This window comes from Hyla sarda, chromosome 13 (assembly GCF_029499605.1).
Source record: "Hyla sarda isolate aHylSar1 chromosome 13, aHylSar1.hap1, whole genome shotgun sequence".
NCBI classification, from domain to species: domain Eukaryota; kingdom Metazoa; phylum Chordata; class Amphibia; order Anura; family Hylidae; genus Hyla; species Hyla sarda.
In genome coordinates this window covers 35,790,173-35,809,111 of record NC_079201.1, presented here as the reverse complement: position 1 = coordinate 35,809,111, position 18,939 = coordinate 35,790,173, and the positions used below count along the sequence as shown (strand labels likewise).

The following is an 18,939-nucleotide window of genomic DNA, read 5'->3' as shown; positions in this document are numbered from 1 at the left end:
TTAATGGTACTTTCTCTGATTGGGTGATTGTTACTAGTGGGGTACCACATGGGTCAGTTTTGGGTCCTGTTCTTTTTCATATATATATATATGTATATATATATATATATATATATATATATATATATATATATATATATTTATTAATGACCTTGTCAAGGTATTGTATAGTAAAGTATCTTTGCAGATGGTACTAAGCTCTGCAAAGTGGTTAACACAAAAGAGGACAGTGCACTGTTACAAATGGATCTGGATAGGTTGGAGGTTTGGGCTAGGAAGTGGCAGATGAGGTTCAACATTGATAAATGTAAGGTTACGCACATGGGGTGTAAAAATCCAGGCTGGGAATCTGTTTTAAATGTTAAACACTGGAAACGACTGACATGGAAAAGGACTTAGGAGTTTTAGTTGACAGTAAATTTACATATTGTGACCAGTGTCCTGCAGCTGCTGCCAAGGCAAATAAAATTATGGGGTGCATCAAAAGGGGCATAGATGCCCCGAAATGGAAATAATTCTACCATTCTACTCACCGCAGTCAACTGGAATTCAGTAGATAGTAGATCCGTGACACCACGGTGGTCTGGAGCTGGAGATGTAGTGGATCCGCTGGACCTGTGTGGCAGATGACGCAGGCTGTACCAGGGAGTGGACTCTAAGGTGCCGCTGGTTTTCACCAGAGCCCGCCGCAAAGCTGGATGGACTTGCTGCGGCAGTCGGCACCCAGGTCGCTACCCCTGGCATGACGCAACCACACAGGCGGCTGAGGGGAAGCGTGGAACAGAAAGGATGAGGCAAGACTAAGTCAGGCTAGCGGGAGGTCAGGGCTAGCGGCACAGAAGTGTAGTCAGTAGGGTAGCAGAAGGTCAATAGGCAGGCGGCTGGAATCACAGTCAGGTCACAGAATACAAGGTCTGGTACATGGCAAGGGAACACTGAATACAGCTTTCTCTCAGGCACAAAGGCAAACAAAGATCCGGCAGAGAGTGGGGGGAGGTGTAGAAACTTATAATGAACGTGCAGGTGCAAAACATAATTACGGGCGCACTGGCCCTTTAAATCCGAGAGCTCCATCGCGTGCGCGCCCTGGGAGGTGGAAACGCGCACCGGAGCTGTGAGGAAACAGCAGGGGACCGAGGTGAGTGATGGGCTGGGATTCACATGTGGGCGCATCCCGCAGTGCAAATCCCAGCCCCCCCCCCCCGGCCAGAGGAGGAGAGGGGACAATGCACTCATGGCCCAGACGTGCAGCCAGAGCGCAAGATGTCACAGTAACTTTGGTCTCCCCCTTCTTTTGGGACTGAGATTTGAGGAGATCACGATCCAGAATGTTCTCCTCAGGCTCCCAAGATCTCTCCTCAGGACCAAATCCCCTCCACTCGACCCAAAAACATTTCTTGCCACATACTGTTTTTGAAGCCAAGATCTCTTTAACTTGAAAAATATCAGAGGTACCGGAGACAGGAGTGGGAGCGATGTTATTTCTTTGAGAGAATCGAATGACAACTAGAGGTTTGAGGAGAGACACTTGAAAGGAGTTAGGAATGCGTAGAGAAGGGGGTAGACGGAGTTTGTATGAAACAGGATTAATTTTTTGTAAGACCTCGAACGGACCTAGGAGTCGAGGACCTAATTTGTAATTAAGTTAATTTTGAATTGAATGTATTTAGAAGACAACCACACTTTATCACCAGGAGAGAAGGATGGAGGAGGTCTTCTTTTCTTGTCTGCCTGGGTTTTCCTGCGGGAGAAGGCCAGGGATAAAGATAAAGACTGCCAAGTCTGTCGCCAATCACAGACAAGTCTACAGCTGGGAGACTAGAAGAAACTGATACAGGAAGAGGAGAATCTTTATGATTATAGGAAAATTCGGCCCAAGGAAGATCAACCCAGTCATCATGACGAGCTGAGACAAAAAACAAGTCTCCAAAATTTGATTTACCCTCTACACCTGACCAATGGACTGGGGGTGATAGGCAGAGGAGAAATCCAAGCTGATGTCAAGGCAGGAACAGAGAGCTTGCCAAAATTTAGACACAAACTGAACTCCACGATCCAAGACAATACTTTCTGGAAGACCATGCAGACGGAAGATATGGAGTAAGAAGTGCTTCGCCAGTTGTGGGGCTGATGGGAGACCGGGAAGATGAATAAAATGAGCCATTTTAGAAAACTGATCAACCACAACCCAGATGACAGTGTTGTTATGAGATGGTGGAAGATCGGTAATAAAATCCATAGCAATGTGAGTCCATGGAGCCTTAAGAATGGGCAATGGCTGCAAGAGTCCTGCGGGCCTCTGTGGAGAGGTCTTGTCATGAGCACAGGTGGCACAGGAACGTATAAACTCAGAGACATCGTGTTCCAGATTCGGCCACCAATAATGTCGGGAGATTAAAAGAGAAGTCTTACACACTCCTGGATGACCAGCCAATAAAGAAGAATGACCCCATTTCAAGACTTTGCATCTCAATCTGACAGGTACAAAGGTTTTACCAGGAGGTACCTGCAGAAGATTGGCAGAAGCTGCTGAAATTAGACAGTCAGGAGGACCAGAATAATGAAGAAGTAATACAACAATCATTCAGAATGGAAGACTGTAGCAGACAGAAGCAGGAAGGAACGGAATAAGTAAACAACTACTTATTGGAATGATGCGAGGAGCAGTTGTCACAAACATGTTTGTTTAGTGCAAATCTTACACATGTAAGAACACAAATGATGGCTAACACAAACACTCCAATCATTTACACACGGGTACAAACTAATAGAGTAACAGACTGAGTACTGACTAAACACCCAACCAGACAGAAACCCTTGGGGGCTACTCAATTTGCTCTGCAGGTGTACAGAGGTAAAGAGATTCTATTTATAAGGTTGGGAAAGCTCAAGCCAGATCAACACTAAAACCAAGGATGGATCCACTCTCCAGGCAAAACCCCCAAGTCTTCTCCTTGTTACCAGAAACGAAAACAGGAGATGATAACATGGTGGATGTCAATCCTCCATGCGTAACACTGTGCAGGGAACCACAACACCGCAACATTCACAGAAATAAGACTGTGTTCCTGTTCCCTGCTTCATCTTGGTGCATAGAGACACTGAAGGAACTGCAGCACTACGTAAACTTCAATCCCTTCATTTTGAAGTGTTGTTGTCATCTATAAAAATATTTCACATGTCACAAAGATGTCAAAACCTTAGATTGGTTGGATCAGATGTCTAGATCTAAGCAATCTAGAGATCTGAGGGTATTTCAGCACTGAGACCCCCTACCGATCTACACTTTGAACATGTCTGCATAACAAGTCAAAAGTAATTTTTTCTTTATTTTTTTTATTTTTTTTAATAAATGACAGTAATGCTGTAAGGAGCAGTGTGGGTTCTTGCAGTAAGATCCCCACCAATAAGTAACTGAAGGCATATTCTAGCCATATGTAATCACTTACTACAATGGGAACCTGTATCATTGTTCTTAAGGTTCTGTTCATACTTGCTATAAGGTGTTGTTGTTAAAGGGGTACTCCGGTGGAAAACTTTTTTTTTTTTTTACCAACTGGTGCCAGAAAGTTAAACAGATTTGTAAATGACGTCTATTAGAAAATCTTAATCCTTCCAGTACTTATTAGCTGCTGAATACTACAGAGGAAATTATTTTTATTTTGGAACACAGAGCTCTCTGTTGACATCATGACCACAGTGCTCTCTGCTGACATCTCTGTCTATTTTAAGAAATCCCCATAGAAGACATATGCTGCTCTGGACAGTTGCTGAGATGTCAGCAGAGAGCACTGTGTTCCAAAAAGAAAATAATTTCCTCTGTAGTATTCAGCAGCTAAGTACTGGAAGGATTAAGATTTTTTAATAGAAGTAACTTACAAATCAGTTTAACTTTCTGGCACCAGTTGATTTAAAAAAAAAAAAAAAAAAAAAAAAAAAAAGTTTTCCACCGGAGTACCCCTTTAAGTTTCCACAGGTGTTTCCTGCATTTTCTGTGAAAAAATTAACTAGCCATGATGCTAGTGTAAACAAAGCCTACTGTAAATATATATAGCTATATACGTAAAATATTTAGATTATTTGGCAAATACTGCTTTTCAAATAACATTTTCTTACTGTTCAAGGAAGTATAGATCCGGCACCCAGAAGTAGGACAATGGTACTGTTATATGGCTTATATTACAGAATTGTTGAGGATCCCATGACAAGAAATCATTTTTCCACATCTGCAGATATAAATTGCTATATTTAGAGAGCAAAGCAACACATGTATTTTTAATAAAAACCTAAGAAATCAAAAAATCTTACCGTATATATCCAAAAATATGTTGATAAGGTCTGTGTCTTCTCAACCTAGGGTGGACATAGATAGCACATAGTTATATTTACTTACTTTTATTGCTGTAAATCTCTTGAGCGTTTATACTTTTTAGTATATTATTTATTATATTTGTACTTATTCATTTGAGAGTTGTTAATATTAACCAGCAGTAGCCAACTGTGCCCCCTGATCATGTTATGAAGGCTGTTATTTTTTTCCTTAGTCTTCCTTTTACCCCACTGCCCATTTTCTTCTGCCTTCTTGGGTATTCCTCAGCAAGTGTAATCACTCTTTTTCCCCAGAACATCCACTCACCACATCTAGGATGGAGATAAACACTAAATCCACTGTGATCAGTAGCGGTTCTGTCCAGTTATTCTTTGGCATAGTCATTAATAACAGGTCTTCACGTTCTGTGATATTGAGATATTTAGCCACATCATAGTGCTTGCATGTCTGTTTTAGCAAGGCACCTGGGATGTAATCTAGAAAGGGTAATGAAGAAGAGAGAAGACCAACAGTTGTGTGTGTTTTCATACATTTTAGCCATAGCAGGCTAAACATAAAATATAATGTATAATAACAACATTTAATGGCTCTGAGGAGCTACATTACTACCAATCTTAGAACAATAAATAACAAAAATATTTATATAAACCACAGCCATGTAAATGATAGAAGTGCTCAATTGTCCAACTGTGCAAGGACACCCCCAATTGGCAGGGAGAATGGTCACAGTCAGTTGTAAAGTAATTTAAACATTTTTAGAAGAACAGAAGAATGGCACAAGGCAGATTTGTACGAAAAGAGAATTCAGCATTTTTTGTTTTAAAGGGAATAAAAGTGTTAGAAGAGCTACCAGATCCTCTCTACAAATAAATCTAGCATATTTGTTATTTAATTTACATTCATTCACTCTATCCACGTTATCAATCAGAAAATACTCCAACGCTGCTAAAAACCAAAACATTTAATTGAAAAGCGATATACATACCCAAAAATAGGTACAAGACCAGCAACCTCATTGTTCAAGCCTTAGAGACAGTTATCAGTGAAGGAGTGAAGGAGCATTTATACTGAGCAGTAAGAAACCACCAGAATATCTGCATCCATTTTCAGTCCCTTGTGTATTGTGCTCACATTCCCTTTTATTGATCTTGCTCATCTCCTGTTAAAGTACAATTTTTTTTTAGTTTTTTTGTTCTAAAGACATTTTAAAGCAATTTAGGATGTATCAGATTTCCAAAAATTACTATAGCGGATAACACTAGAAAAATGTCCTTTTTCCCTGTCTGCTGCCCCGTTCTATGCGTGTCCTGCTTTCACTTTGAAGCTGCCATGTATAGCACATGCGCGTCTCCCTGCCAACTTCCCTGCTCGAGGAACGGGGGTTGCGATCATATGATTGCATTCTTACAGATATACATTTATATGGCCATACTTTTTTTTAGAAGTTTTACTGTAACTTTCTGGGGGTGGGGCTTGGCCTCCTTATTTAAGGCAGGCTTTCTTCCTTATGCACTTAGATGTCCTCCAGAGAATCCAGTGGGGCTCTACGCAAGTCTTTGGAGAAAACCAGGCAGCTTTCTTGTAGGAAGGGTAATATTCCTCTTCCTGATTACAGTGACTTTACCACTTGTGGAGCATGTCACCCACCACCTCCACTGCCTTCTTCGGGTGAACCCAATATCAGAAACATGTACCGTATGTCTGGGTGAAAGATTTTGTCACTGGATCCATTTAAAATCTTAAATATTTTCTTAGTACACCCAAGAAACGCTCACGCTATAGTCATCCCTCCCCTGCTCCTATGGAGGTGGATAGTCATGATAAGGATTCTTACTCCGGTTCCTCTGAAGATGAAGAGGAGGTGGATGTCTCCAAATACTATTTTCCACAGGAAAAATCTCAGAAGTTGATCAGATTTGTGCAGGCTGAGAGCCAGCCAAGTCCTAAACCCGATGCTCCTTCCACGTCTAAAGGGCTTAGAGCCTTTCAGATGGATGACCTTTTCTCCGCTCTAATGTCAGCAGAGTGGGAGAGACCAGTTACTTCTAAGAGATATAAGATGATGCTTCCCATTGAAGAGTCTTAGTCCAGATCTTGGGCCAATCCACCTAGGGTAGATATGGCAATCGCCAAAATGTCTAAGCGCCCTATTATACCCTCAGAAGATGACTCTAATCTCCGTGATCCTATGGATCGTCGTATGGAGGTGGCTTTTAACCTATATTTCTGGCTCTAACCAGAGCTCTGTAGCCATTGCTTCCAGTAATGTGGCCTTGTCCTTAAGGAAATGGCTGAATAACCTACAAGAAGACATTAGTTCCATGGTTTCTAGAGAAGATCTTCTGACTTCCTTTGGAAAAATCTATTTTTCGGTTGATTTCCTATGTGACGCTTCTTTACAGCAGCTAAAGTTTGGCGCCAAGACCATGGCCCTATTTACAGCGGGGAGAAGGGCGCTTTGGGTGCGACCCTGGCCGGGTGACAGCTCCTCCAAATTCCAGCTTTGCAATATAATTTTTTTACCAGGCAAGGCCCTGAACTGGAAGACGGAAATACATAAATATGTGGAATTAAGGAGAGACCGATACAACTATATTGATGTGGATTATGGTTGCTATAATGATGGATTATAATATTGGTCTATATTGATCACCCTTGTGAATTGCTTCTTCGATATGTACACTGCCATTATTTTGAATATATGGTTATTATTTGGTACCCCCTATTGTGACTATGTAACTATGGAGTATGAATGTGGTAGTAGGTGAATGGTTGGTGCTGGGGTGTGTATGGGAGGGTGTGTGATGGGAGTGAATGGGTTTTTTGTTGTGTGTGTGGGAAAGGGGGGGTTTGGGGGTCACTTTTGGTTAGTTTTTGGGTTGAGCAAGTGGTGGGGATTTTTTGTGTGTATATGTGTGTGACTTGGTCCTCCTAGGGCACCCTAATTGATGTGATGGGTACACTTGATTATGGATTTTTTTCTGAGCACTTGTATATATATGTATTGATATTGATCACTTTTTAGATGTTATAATAATTTTTTGGGGGGTATACGGTATGGGATACTAGGTTTGTTTTATTAATAGAATATGGGTATTGTGTACATATTGTGAATTGAATCAATGGATAGGGGTGGATAGATCAGGTAATGTATGAGGGGGTATTATTGATCCATCTATAGGGGGTTTATGGTAATAATTTATTGGTAATATATATATATATATATATATATAATATAGATTTGATTGGGTGGTGTCATAGTTTGGTTTATGGATGGTTTGGGACGATATGGTCACTATAATATGGATTTATTATGTTTTGGTGATGCATGTATTTATAAGTTTATGCATATGATTATTTCATGTTTAATTTAATTTTATTATTTATTATTGTTGAATTATGGATTATTTATTATGTGATATCTAATATGTATTGAGTATTATGAATTGTTAATCACTAACTGTTATAATTTATTAGTTATGAATTATTATATATCTTGAATAAGAGTTTTGATTATTATATATATGATTTGAATATTAATATTTGCCCCCGAACTGATCACTATGATTTTAGAGTACTTTATATGAACTGGGTATGCCCCCAGATGTAAAATTAATATTAATAATTGTTCTATGTATGACCCCTAAGGGGAATGGTACAAACCGGTTCTATTGTTGTGAATAATTAGTATATCGGTTATACATATATGAAATGTATATATATTTTATATGCATATGGCTATTTCTCTCTGAACCAACGGTAATTGGTAATAATTATATGTTCACTCATTGGGGGTTTTCCTTATATTACGTACTAATATGTGGTGTCATCTATTGGCCATCCAGGGAATTGTATTTTAATGAACTATTTGGGTTTCCCAGTCTGGGTCCTCTGTGTGCGCTCGCATCGCGATCCCAGGCGGAAGTTCGGATCCCTATGTGTCACGTTTGGGCGGAAACTGTCATGGTCACATGACGGTGGACACCCTGTGACGCGACGGGTTCCGGATTCCGCTTCCGGGACGCGATCCGTGCGCCGGCGATGGAGGCATATATAAGGAGCAAAGGGGTGAGATGACAGCACCTCCTGACGAAGTGGGGAGACCCTCGAAACGACGTCCGTTGAGGCTGCACTGTGTCCCTGGATGGCCTGTGGGAACATGCCTATTACAGGTAGTGTTTAATGAATATATAATATATTTTTTGATTGATTTTGCGTTGATCTTGTATTGATGTATACACTACCGTACTGATATATAAGAGGGATATTATATTTTATGCAGTGTTCCTTTTATTTACAACCTTGATAATCAGGACCAGGGCACTAGTGCTATTCTGGGGTATATGTTTTTTAGGGGTGGGGTTGTCTGTCCTTTCGTTTGTAATTGTTTACCTAATAAAGTTTATACTATTTTTTGCATGAATCTTGCATTATGGGTGATTATTTTATGGTGACAATTGTAGGAGTATTACCATAGGTGGTTTTTGTTGCCATTTCTATTGGTGTCACATTTCAGAGGAAGAGTGTAGGTTATATTATATATTAAGACCCTGAACTGGCCCTGAATTGGACTCGATAATGAAAGAGCTTTCTGATAGAAAGGGTAAATCCTTACCCTTAACTCCATCCTCCTCTAAGAGAAATAATAGGAGGAACTCTCCTCCAAGTTGGAGAAATAGACAAAACCGATACTCCAGCCATGGCAGGACCTCCAGAAGAGGAGATCAAGCAAAAAGTGCTTCTGAGCAGAAGAAGTAGAGTAGGATACTCCAGTAGGCAGCCGCCTATCTTTGTTTTTTCCTGCATGGGAACAGAGAATAAAGGGTCCTTGGGTTCTCGAAATAATAGAGAACGGTTATTCTCTTCCCCTTGTTGTTTTTCCTCAAGAAAAATTTCATGTGTCCGTCATTTTGCAGGAACCAAAGCAGGTTTTGTTAGAAAGCTCGATTCTAGAGCTAATTTCTTTGGCCACATTGGAGCCTGTTCCCCCCCCTTAGAAGAAGGCAAGGGAATATGCTCTTCGGTTTTCCTTGTACCCAAGCCTTCAGGGAAACATCGCCTTATAATCGACTTAAGGTACTTGAACCGCCACATTCTATAAAGAAAGTTCAAGATGGAAACCCTCTGTCAAGCCTCTACTTTCCAAGGAAGAGTTTATGGCATCCCTAGATCTAAAAGATGCCTACTTTCACATCCCTATCCATCCAGAACACCGGTAATTCCTGAGTAGTGTTGCTCGCGAATATTCGCAATACGAATTTTATTCGCGAATATCGCATATTCGCGAATTCGCGAATATTCGCGAATATAGCGCTATATATTCGTAATTACGAATATTCGTTTTTTTTTATTTTTATTTTTTCACAGTACACATCACAGTGATCACCCCTCTCTGCTTCCAGCTTGTGTGGTGTAAAGAAGGCTCTAATACTACTGTGTGAGACTGGCGTGCGGATTTTCGCATATGCGAATATTTGCATATGCTAATTTTCGAATATGCGAATTTTTGCTTGTACAGGTTTTTGTATGTGCAAATTTTCGCATATGTTAATTTTCGCAAACGCGAATATTTGCATATGCGAAAATACAATGCGAATATTCGCGAATATATGACGAATATTCGTCCATATATTCGCGAATATTCGCGAATTCGAATATGGCCTATGCCGCTCAACACTATTCCTGAGAATTGTAGTGAGAATCAGAGGTATTCTTTTTCATCTTCAGTACAAAGTTCTTCCATTTGGGATCACATTCACCCCACTTTGTGTTCACCAAGGTGGTGTCCTCCATGATGGCGGTTCTCAGATTGTCAGGGATAAGAGTTATCCCATATCTGGACGACTGGCACTTAATAGCAAGCTCAGAGTCGATACTTCTGGACCATGTCAGATTAACTCTAGACTTATTCCAGAGCTTGGGTTGGCTGATCAACTGGGAGAAATCAGATTTGACCCAAACAACAACCAAGCAATTTCTAGGTTTCATCATCACCTAAACACAGATGAAGCTGTATCTCTCTGTGGCCAGGAAGAATCGTATCCTAAGAGGACACCTCGCAAAGTCTCTCTCAGAACCCTGATGAGCTTCCTGGGTCTCCTGTCTTCTGCAGCAGAGGCTGTTCCTTGGGCCCTGTGGCACCTAAGGCCCCTTCAGTCAGAAATCCTGCACCTCTGGAACCATTCACTCTCGGATTTGGACTCCCCCCACATTCTCTCATCCAACACCAGACAATCTCTCCATTGGTGTTCCGAGATACGAGATGGGATGCCTCTAATTGATCCAACCTGGACAATTGTTACTACAGATGCCTCCGGTTCAGTTTGGGGCGCCCATATGTTGGATGTCACGATTTCCGGAGGTTGGAGTCCAGAGGAACTGGCTCTTTCTTCAGACACCAAAGAGTTGAGAGCCATATTTTATGTTCTGAAACATTTCGAGCCTCTCCTCTTGAGGAGGGCAGTCCGGATCAAGTCGGACAACATGGCCTCGGTGTTCTGTATCAACAAACAGTGAGGTACCAGATCCAGTTCACTTCTTCAGATAGTGGGAAACATCTTCAATTGGGCAGAATCCAGGATAACAAGGTTATCTGCTGTCCACATCAGAGGATTCCAGAACACTTTGGCGGATCACCTGAGCAGACAGCTCACAGTCACGGGGAGTGGTCTCTATGTCCAGAGATTTTTCAGCAGCTCTGTCACCGTTGTGGACTTCCAGGGGGACATCTATGCTGCCTAATCTGGGTGACATCTATACTGCCTAATCTGGGGGACATCTATGCTGCCTAATCTGGGGGACATCTATGCTCCTAATCCGGGGGACATCTATGCTGCCTATTCTGGGGGACAAGTATGCTCCTAATCTGGGTGACATCTATGCTGCCTAATCTGGGGGACAAGTATGCTCCTAATCTGGGGGACATCTATGCTGCCTAATCTGGGTGACATCTATGCTGCCTAATCTGGGGGGCAACTATGCTCCTAATCTGGGGGACATCTATGCTGTCTAATCTGGGGGACATCTATGCTGCCTAATCTGGGTGACATCTATGCTGCCTAATCTGGGGGACATCTATGCTGCCTAATCTAGGGGACATCTATGCTGCCTAATCTGGGGGACATCTATGCTGCCTAATCTGGGGGACATCTATGCTGCTTACTCTGGGGGACAAGTATGCCCCTAATCTGGGGGACATCTATGCTGCCTAATCTGGGGGACAACTATACTCCTTATCTGGGGGACAACTATGCTCCTAATCTGGGGGACATGTATGCTCCTAATCTGGGGGACATGTATGCTGCCTAATCTGGGGGACATGTATGCTGCCTAATCTGGGGGACAACTATGCTCCTTATATGGGGAAAACTGATGCTTCTGGCCTTGGGTCTATAATTTTTTGAAGTTTAGAAGTAGCTAAATACATGCTTAATGCAAATGTCAACATTGATCTTTAAATGTAAGGGGTTATGAAACCCTCTTGGGTACTGCGAATGACTGCTCCAGATTAATTCTGTGTCTTTCACAAACTACTTGCCTCCCTGGTGCCTCAGGCCTTGGGCCTATAATTTTTTGAAGTTTAGCAGTAGCTAAATACATGCTTAATGCAAATTTCAACATTGATCTTTAAATGTAAGGGGTTAAGAAAACCTCTTGGGTACTGCAAATGCATGCTCCAGACTCATTCTGTGTCTTTCAGGAACTACTTGCCTCCCTGGTGCCTCTGGCCTTGGGCCTTACATTTTTGGATGTTTAGCAGTAGCTAAATACATGATTAATGCAAATTTCAACAAGGATCATTAAATTCTCGGCGCTCTGCCAGGGCCTTCTCCTACCCTGCCTGGGCAGATCCGAGGACCTCAATAACCAACTCACTAACTAATCCAATCGCTTATAGCGACGGGCGGTGTGTACAAAGGGCAGGGACTTAATCAACGCCAGCTTATGACCCTCACATACTGGTAATTCCTCATTTTAAGGTTAAATAATTGCAATCCCAGATCCCTATCACGAACTGGTTTCAGCGTGCAACACGCACCTGTCCTTGAAAGATAGAGACACCCTAATCCGTTCAGTGGAGCGCTAGAGCGGCCCAGGACATCTGAGGCCATAACACACCTGTTATTGCTCGATCTTGCAATTGATTGGGCAAGGTAAGGGGTTATTAAAGCCTCTTGGGTACTGCTGAGGCCTACTCCTGACTGCTCCTGGTGCAATGTATGGGGTAATTAAACACTCTTGGGTAGTGTTATTGTTAAATTTACTGATCATTTTATCAGTAATAAAATTTAATTTTGCAGAATGCTAACCGTTACACAACGAAACGCTTTTTGCGTGTGATTTTTTAATGAAAAAAATAATATATATGGAGAGGGATTTGCTTAATCATTTTTGGCGATTAGATTTGGCAATCCTTTTGTGATCTGATCTTTTGGAGACAGATGCGCTTACACACATGTAATCATTTTTTTAACCAAATTTCAAACATTGTGTGGTTTATTATTTTTGAGAAGAATGTCTTTTGGTGGTCCACCGTCCTGCATTATAGAGTCTTCTGAACTGCTGTATATGCACTTGTTTTTAAAAAACAGGTATTTTGTCAGACAATTTCAATAAAATTTTGCGTTTTTTTTGTGGTGGATTGTGAAGCCCGGGTGTGTACTCGTGCATCAGCCAACTCCAGGCTTTGTCTTTCAGGCAATCTATGGGTTCCTGATGCCGCAGAGGTGGGGCCTGGGTCTGGGAATGAAAAATTTTTGGATTGCGGGTGCTACCAAAAAAGATGGACACACCCTAATCCGTTCAGTGGAGCGTGCCTGCGGCCCCGGACATCTGAGGGCATAACACACCTGTTATTGCTAGATCTCAGGAGAAGGGGGGGTTCATTATCGGGAGAAGAGAGTTGCAGGTTGCCCTTCAGTCAGCAAGGCAGTAGCATGGTTGGCAGTCAGCGTGGTGTGGCAGTAGTGGAAATTCTGGAGCCAAACGTGCCCGGGGGAGACCACCTGCTTCACGGCAGCTCACCTTTATGGGAGTTAGCGGGTTACCAGCACCGGTCGATGAAAGATAGAGACACGCTAATCCGTTCAGTGGAGCACGCCTGCGGCCCCGTAAATCTGAGGGCATAACACACCTGGTATTGCTCGATCTCGCAATTGATCGTGCAAAGGTAGGGGGCTATTAAAGCCTCTTGGGTACTGATGAGGCCTACTCCTGACTGCTCCTGGTGTAATGTATGGGGTAATTAAACACTCTTGGGTAGTGTTTTTTTTTTTATTTACTGATAATTTTATCGGTAATAAAATAGAATTTTCCAGAATGCTAATCGTTACGCAACGGAAAGCTTGTTGCGTGTGATTTTTTTATGAAAATTTAAAAAAATTTATAAATACGGACAGGGATTAACTCTGCTTTATGATTTTGGGCGAAAAAAGTCCTTTGGTGATCTGATCTTTTGGAGACAGATGCGCTTACACACATATTGAATTAGTTTTTGTAAAAAAATTTCAAACATTGTGTGGTTTATTATTTTTGAGAAGAATGTCTTTGGGTGGTCCACCATCCTGCATTATAGAGTCTTGTGAACTGTTGGATATGCGTTCTTACACAAAGGTATTTCTTTAAAAAATTTCTAAAATGTTGTTGTTTTTTGGGGGGGATTGTGAAGCCCGGGTGTGTACTGGTGCATCAGCCAACTCCAGGCTGTGTCCTTCAGGCAATATATGGGTTCCTGATGCCGCAGAGGTGGGGCCTGGGTCTGGAAATTTCTAATTTTTGGATAGCGGGTGCTACCTGTGAGAAATCTTTGTAAACAATTTCATATATTGTGTTGTTTTTTTTGGGGGGGTGGGGGGGGGGGGATTGTGAAGCCCTGGTGTGTAGTGTACTAGTGCATCAGCCAACTCCACACTGTGCCATTCAGCCACTATATGGTGTCCTCATGCTGCCAACACCTCCACGCTGTGCCATTCAGCCACTATATGGTGTTCTCATGCTGCCAATACCTCCACGTTGTGCCATTCATCCACTTTATGGTGTCCTCATGCTGCCAACACTTCCACGCTGTGCCATTCAGCCACTATATGGTGTCCTCATGCTGCCAACACCTCCACGCTGTGCCATTCAGCCACTATATGGTGTCCTCATGCTGCCAACACCTCCATGCTGTGCCATTCATCCACTATATGGTGTCCTCATGCTGCCAACACCTCCACGCTGTGCCATTCAGCCACTATATGGTGTCCTCATGCTGCCAACACCTCCACGCTGTGCCATTCAGCCACTATATGGTGTCCTCATGCTGCCAACACTTCCACGCTGTGCCATTCAGCCACTATATGGTGTCCCCTTGCTGCCAACACCTCCACGCTATGTCATTCAGTCACTATATTGTCTCCTGACACTGATGCCACCACCAGGCTCTGTCATTGCGCTGCTGTGCGGCAGTGATTCTAAGAGCCATGCCGGTAATCTGCATGCTATTCTGAATAACAGTTTTATTTCACTACCCCAGCACACTCCATATGCGTTTTAGCAAAGTGTTCTATACCCCTATAGAGGCTGTATGTAGGCTAGAAATAGCCTTTTTTAGTATCGATTCGCCGCGACCAAATACAGATCGAAACAAACTTTTCGGGAAAATTAGGCGAATCGGCCTAATCGAATTTTTGAAAAGTTCGCTCATCTCTAGTTGGGATGTCATTACATATGTGTGATGCTGGTTAGGTACATTTGTGGGTTTTTTTTTTTTTTTTTTTTTTTTTTTTTTTTTCAGCAGGTCCTCATTGCCTCCTCCTCCTCCGTTTGGGGTCATTTATCATACTGCAAATTTTCCACTCATTATGTATGTATTGTTGTTTCCAGGTTCCGGTCTACCATGCTCATTTATTGTAAAATATTGTTGGTATCTGTTATTAGTTATGTCATTACAGTGGAAGTTTACGTTCTATTCCTTCATCCTACGGTCCCTGGAACCTTTCTTCCATTGTCAGTTCAGTGTATGTATTTATTTTGGTTAGGGGGTAACGTCTCATGGTGGCGCAAATCATTCGTTTAGTGATTTCATGGTTATTTTCTCAGGCAGATTATCTTCAGGTTCATCTCGCTTTCATCACACTTTCAGAATCCAATATTTTCATGGAGGTTGTAGGGTGGTTTGTGGTTTGGGCGATTGTTTATTTTCACAGTACTGCAGTTATTTGTCGTAAGTATCACAGCTCCGATAGGGTGGTTGTTATTTCCGTTGTCACCTCCAAGGTGTAGAACTAACTACGTTCTTTCTTTTGCTTACTTAGAGGTTGGTTTGCCGGGTCAAACCTCGATGCCTCATGTTATATGGGTAGTGTATATGTAAGGACTAGTGGGTGGGACTTGGGGAGGGAGCCAGTTAGAAATGGGTTGCCCTCGTCAATCCTCGCGCCTCATAATCTGGCTTAGGTAGTTCACTTGTCTTGTCTTGGCACTCACTAGAGGCAGATTGCTTGTCAATCCACGCGCCTCACGTTTGTCTTCTCATGTCTCTTTTAGTGGACAGTTAGGCTCATGGGTATTATTGTTTTTCAGGAGATGTCTCTGTGTTCAGAATCCATGGAAGGAACTGCTGTGCCCCTGTCACCAGCCAGATCACATTCCATTCCCAGCCACAGCTAGGAAGGCGGAGCTTTATAGAATTCTGTGCTCTCATAGCACTCCGGGGGCTGGTGAGCAGTCGGACAGGGATAGTGGGACATTGGCTCAAATTCATACCATTCTCAGTACATTAACAACTTCTATGCAAGACATGCAGAATAGAAAAGGCAAACCTCGAGGCACGATCCAGCTCAGCCACTTCTACAGTGGTCGCAGGACCATCAGTCTCTACCGGGCCTGTAGAGACTCCTCAGGTGGCGAGCACTTCAAGTGTGGCAGTCACGGTTGTGGCAGTTCCGGCTCCTACTCCTGAGTCGCAGGCGGTGTCCTCGGTTCCTGAGGTCTCAGCTCCGGTGGCCCCTCTAAGTTCCATGCCAGGTATGTCCTCACCTCCGGTCAGTTTGAGCCCTGCACAATTTATTCCTGAGGCTATCAGGAGAGATATCTTGGATGGTAAAGATGTCAATTTGGCATCACTCCTTTTGATATTTTAGATAACAAAACTTTCGCTTGTGGGACCCAAGGCTGAGCAGGAAATTGAACATTCCAGAATTTGTTCTAGCCTTTGGGCTATTCAGGGATGTTCTGTGCTCTGCTCACCCAAGCAGGAGAGGTGAACTTGATCAATATCTACATAAGCTGGTCGACCTAGGCTATAAGTATGGAGGGTATTCTTTTTAGAACTACCACCGATCATTTTTGGCAAAGGCAGCGGCTACCCTTTCACAGTTTAAGCAGGGCACCAATTGGGCGATTTTGGACACCGAATTGTTTTGCAGACATTTTGCGGGTCTCTGGGCACCTCTATGTGGGGTTTGTCAATCCTCGACACACGCTACCAATTGGTGTTCGGCTTCTGTTGAGGGCACATCTGTGACTGAAGGGGAAGCAGTAAGAAGTCAAGCAGGTCCTACGGTTGACAAACTGGGTAGGCCAGTACATTATCTGGGCAATGCCCAGATATGTAATAACTTCAATCTGTCAGCCTGCTGCTTTAGTCAGTGTAGGCTTCTGCATATCTGCTCCATTTGCCATAGGGCCCACCCTAAAAGTCAGTGTCCCAAGAGGTCCAGTGCTGACGCATGACTAAGTGGGGTTAATCATGAGGGGCTCAGGTCATTTCTGTACGACCATCCATCGCCAGGTTCTGTGGACTTCCTTTGTGAAAGATTCATATTTGGTTTTGACACGGGGATGATTTGCGTACCTCATGATACATAAGAGTGCAGAAACCTGCAGTCGGCGGAGAATTGCCCAGAAATAGTTACAGAACTTCTTAACAAGGAAGTATTCAAAGAATTTGTGATCGGTCCATTCGAAAGGGCGCCTTTCAATCAATGGAGGATTAACCCGATCGGAGTTGCGTGTGGAAAGTTCTCTAATAAACACTGATTAATAGATCATTTGTCCGCACCTCATTCTTGCAGCAAACCTAGCATCAATTCCCTTATACCTTCTGAGGAAGTCACATTAAAATACATGTCAGTTGATGCAGCAATTCAGCGCATTCTGCAGTTAGGGGCAGGTACATGGCTTTCAAAAGTTGATATTTCAGACGCCTTTAAGTTGTTGCCTATACAACCTGATCTCTGGCCTTGGCACGGCATAAAGTGGAACGGACAATATTATTTTGCTACCTGCCTGACCTTTGGGGCTAAAAGCAGTCCGTGGTTATTCGATTCATTTGCAACAGCTCTGGAATGGATCCTAGTCAACCACTGGTCGTGTGAGAATGTTCTTAATTATTTAGATAACTTCCTGCTGCTGGAAGCCCCTGCCCGTTAGCCTAGGGATTTGGGGACTCTTTTGTCTGTCTTCCGGAGCCTCAACATTCCTTTTGCGGACAGGAAGGTCGAAGGGCCTTCTTTATCCATCACCTTTTTGGGAGTCATCCTTGACACTGTAAGATTGGAGGCTAGCCTACCTCAGGACAAGTTAGACAGGATTTGTTCAGTCCTACACAGGTTCTCTCATACTATGGTGACTAACCGACAACAGCTTCAGAGTCTGTTGGGGATGCTAAATTTCGCAGTCAGAATTATCCCTCAAGGGCGAGTATTCGTCTCCAGACTTCTGGCCCTGTTACAATCTGCCCCTGATCCTGACTCCCTGGTGGTGCTTAATCAAGCAGCTCGGGCAGATTTGATTATGTGGGACCACTACTTGTCTAACTAGAATGAGATTGCCATGTTTATCCCGCAGGCGGATTAATTCTCCCCAGTGGTAAAATTGGACGCTTCAGCTTCAAGTGGCTATGCAGTCATTTTCAAGTCTCATTGGTTATGGGGGGATTGGCCTTCAGAGACCCTCCAATGGCCTGAGTTTACCACCACCTCAGCTCTCTTCGAAATTGTACCAATTGTGGCGGCTGCGCAAACCTGGGGTCATCTTTGGCAAGGTCAGACAGTAGTAGATCTAAATTACTGAGCATCATGTCCTTTCTGAGGAAACTAACTCACACTGCGTTAATTGGTAAATTTCATATAGAGTGTGTGCATATCGAGGGGGAAAAAAAAATTTAGCAGCTGATGCTTTGTCACGCTTTGACTTCCAGGCTTTCCGTCAACTTATGCCAGAGGCGGATCAGATGGCCACTACACCACCTCCATTCAACACTCTGATGTTGGATTGAGTGTTCTGCATTCAGGAGCAATTAATCTGATAAATCAGTCCTTTGCCAAGACTACGGCTAGATCATATGGGACAGCCTGGAAAGCCTTCCTCAGATTCCAACAGTTGCATCCTTCTCCTTCACCTTTTAACATCCAATATGTCCTAGCCTTCGTATATTTTTGCCACACTTCACTAAAATTGTCACACAACTCCATCCGATTGTACTTGGCAGGGGTTCAACATTATCATTCCCTCAGTCATCCCAGTTCTCCTTCTATTGTCAGTTCTCATGCAGTAAAAGCCGCCCTGAAGGGTATTTTGAAGTCTGAGAAACCTAAACCTACAGCCAGGGTGCCGTTATCACTGAC

The 18,939-nt window shown here is 43.0% G+C and overlaps 1 protein-coding gene across 1 annotated transcript in view; it reads right to left on the bottom strand.

Moving 5' to 3' along the window:
* Positions 1–5,346, bottom strand: part of LOC130297295 (5-hydroxytryptamine receptor 3A-like) — a 48,787-nt gene extending 43,441 nt beyond the window's left edge. The window contains exons 1-3 of the mRNA XM_056549604.1: positions 5,316–5,346; positions 4,637–4,806; positions 4,117–4,226 (exon numbers count right to left, since the gene is read on the bottom strand). Coding sequence (XP_056405579.1) covers positions 4,117–4,226; positions 4,637–4,806; positions 5,316–5,346 — 311 coding nt within the window. The remainder of the gene's footprint in view (positions 1–4,116; positions 4,227–4,636; positions 4,807–5,315) is intronic.
* Between the last annotated feature and the right edge of the window lie 13,593 nt (positions 5,347–18,939).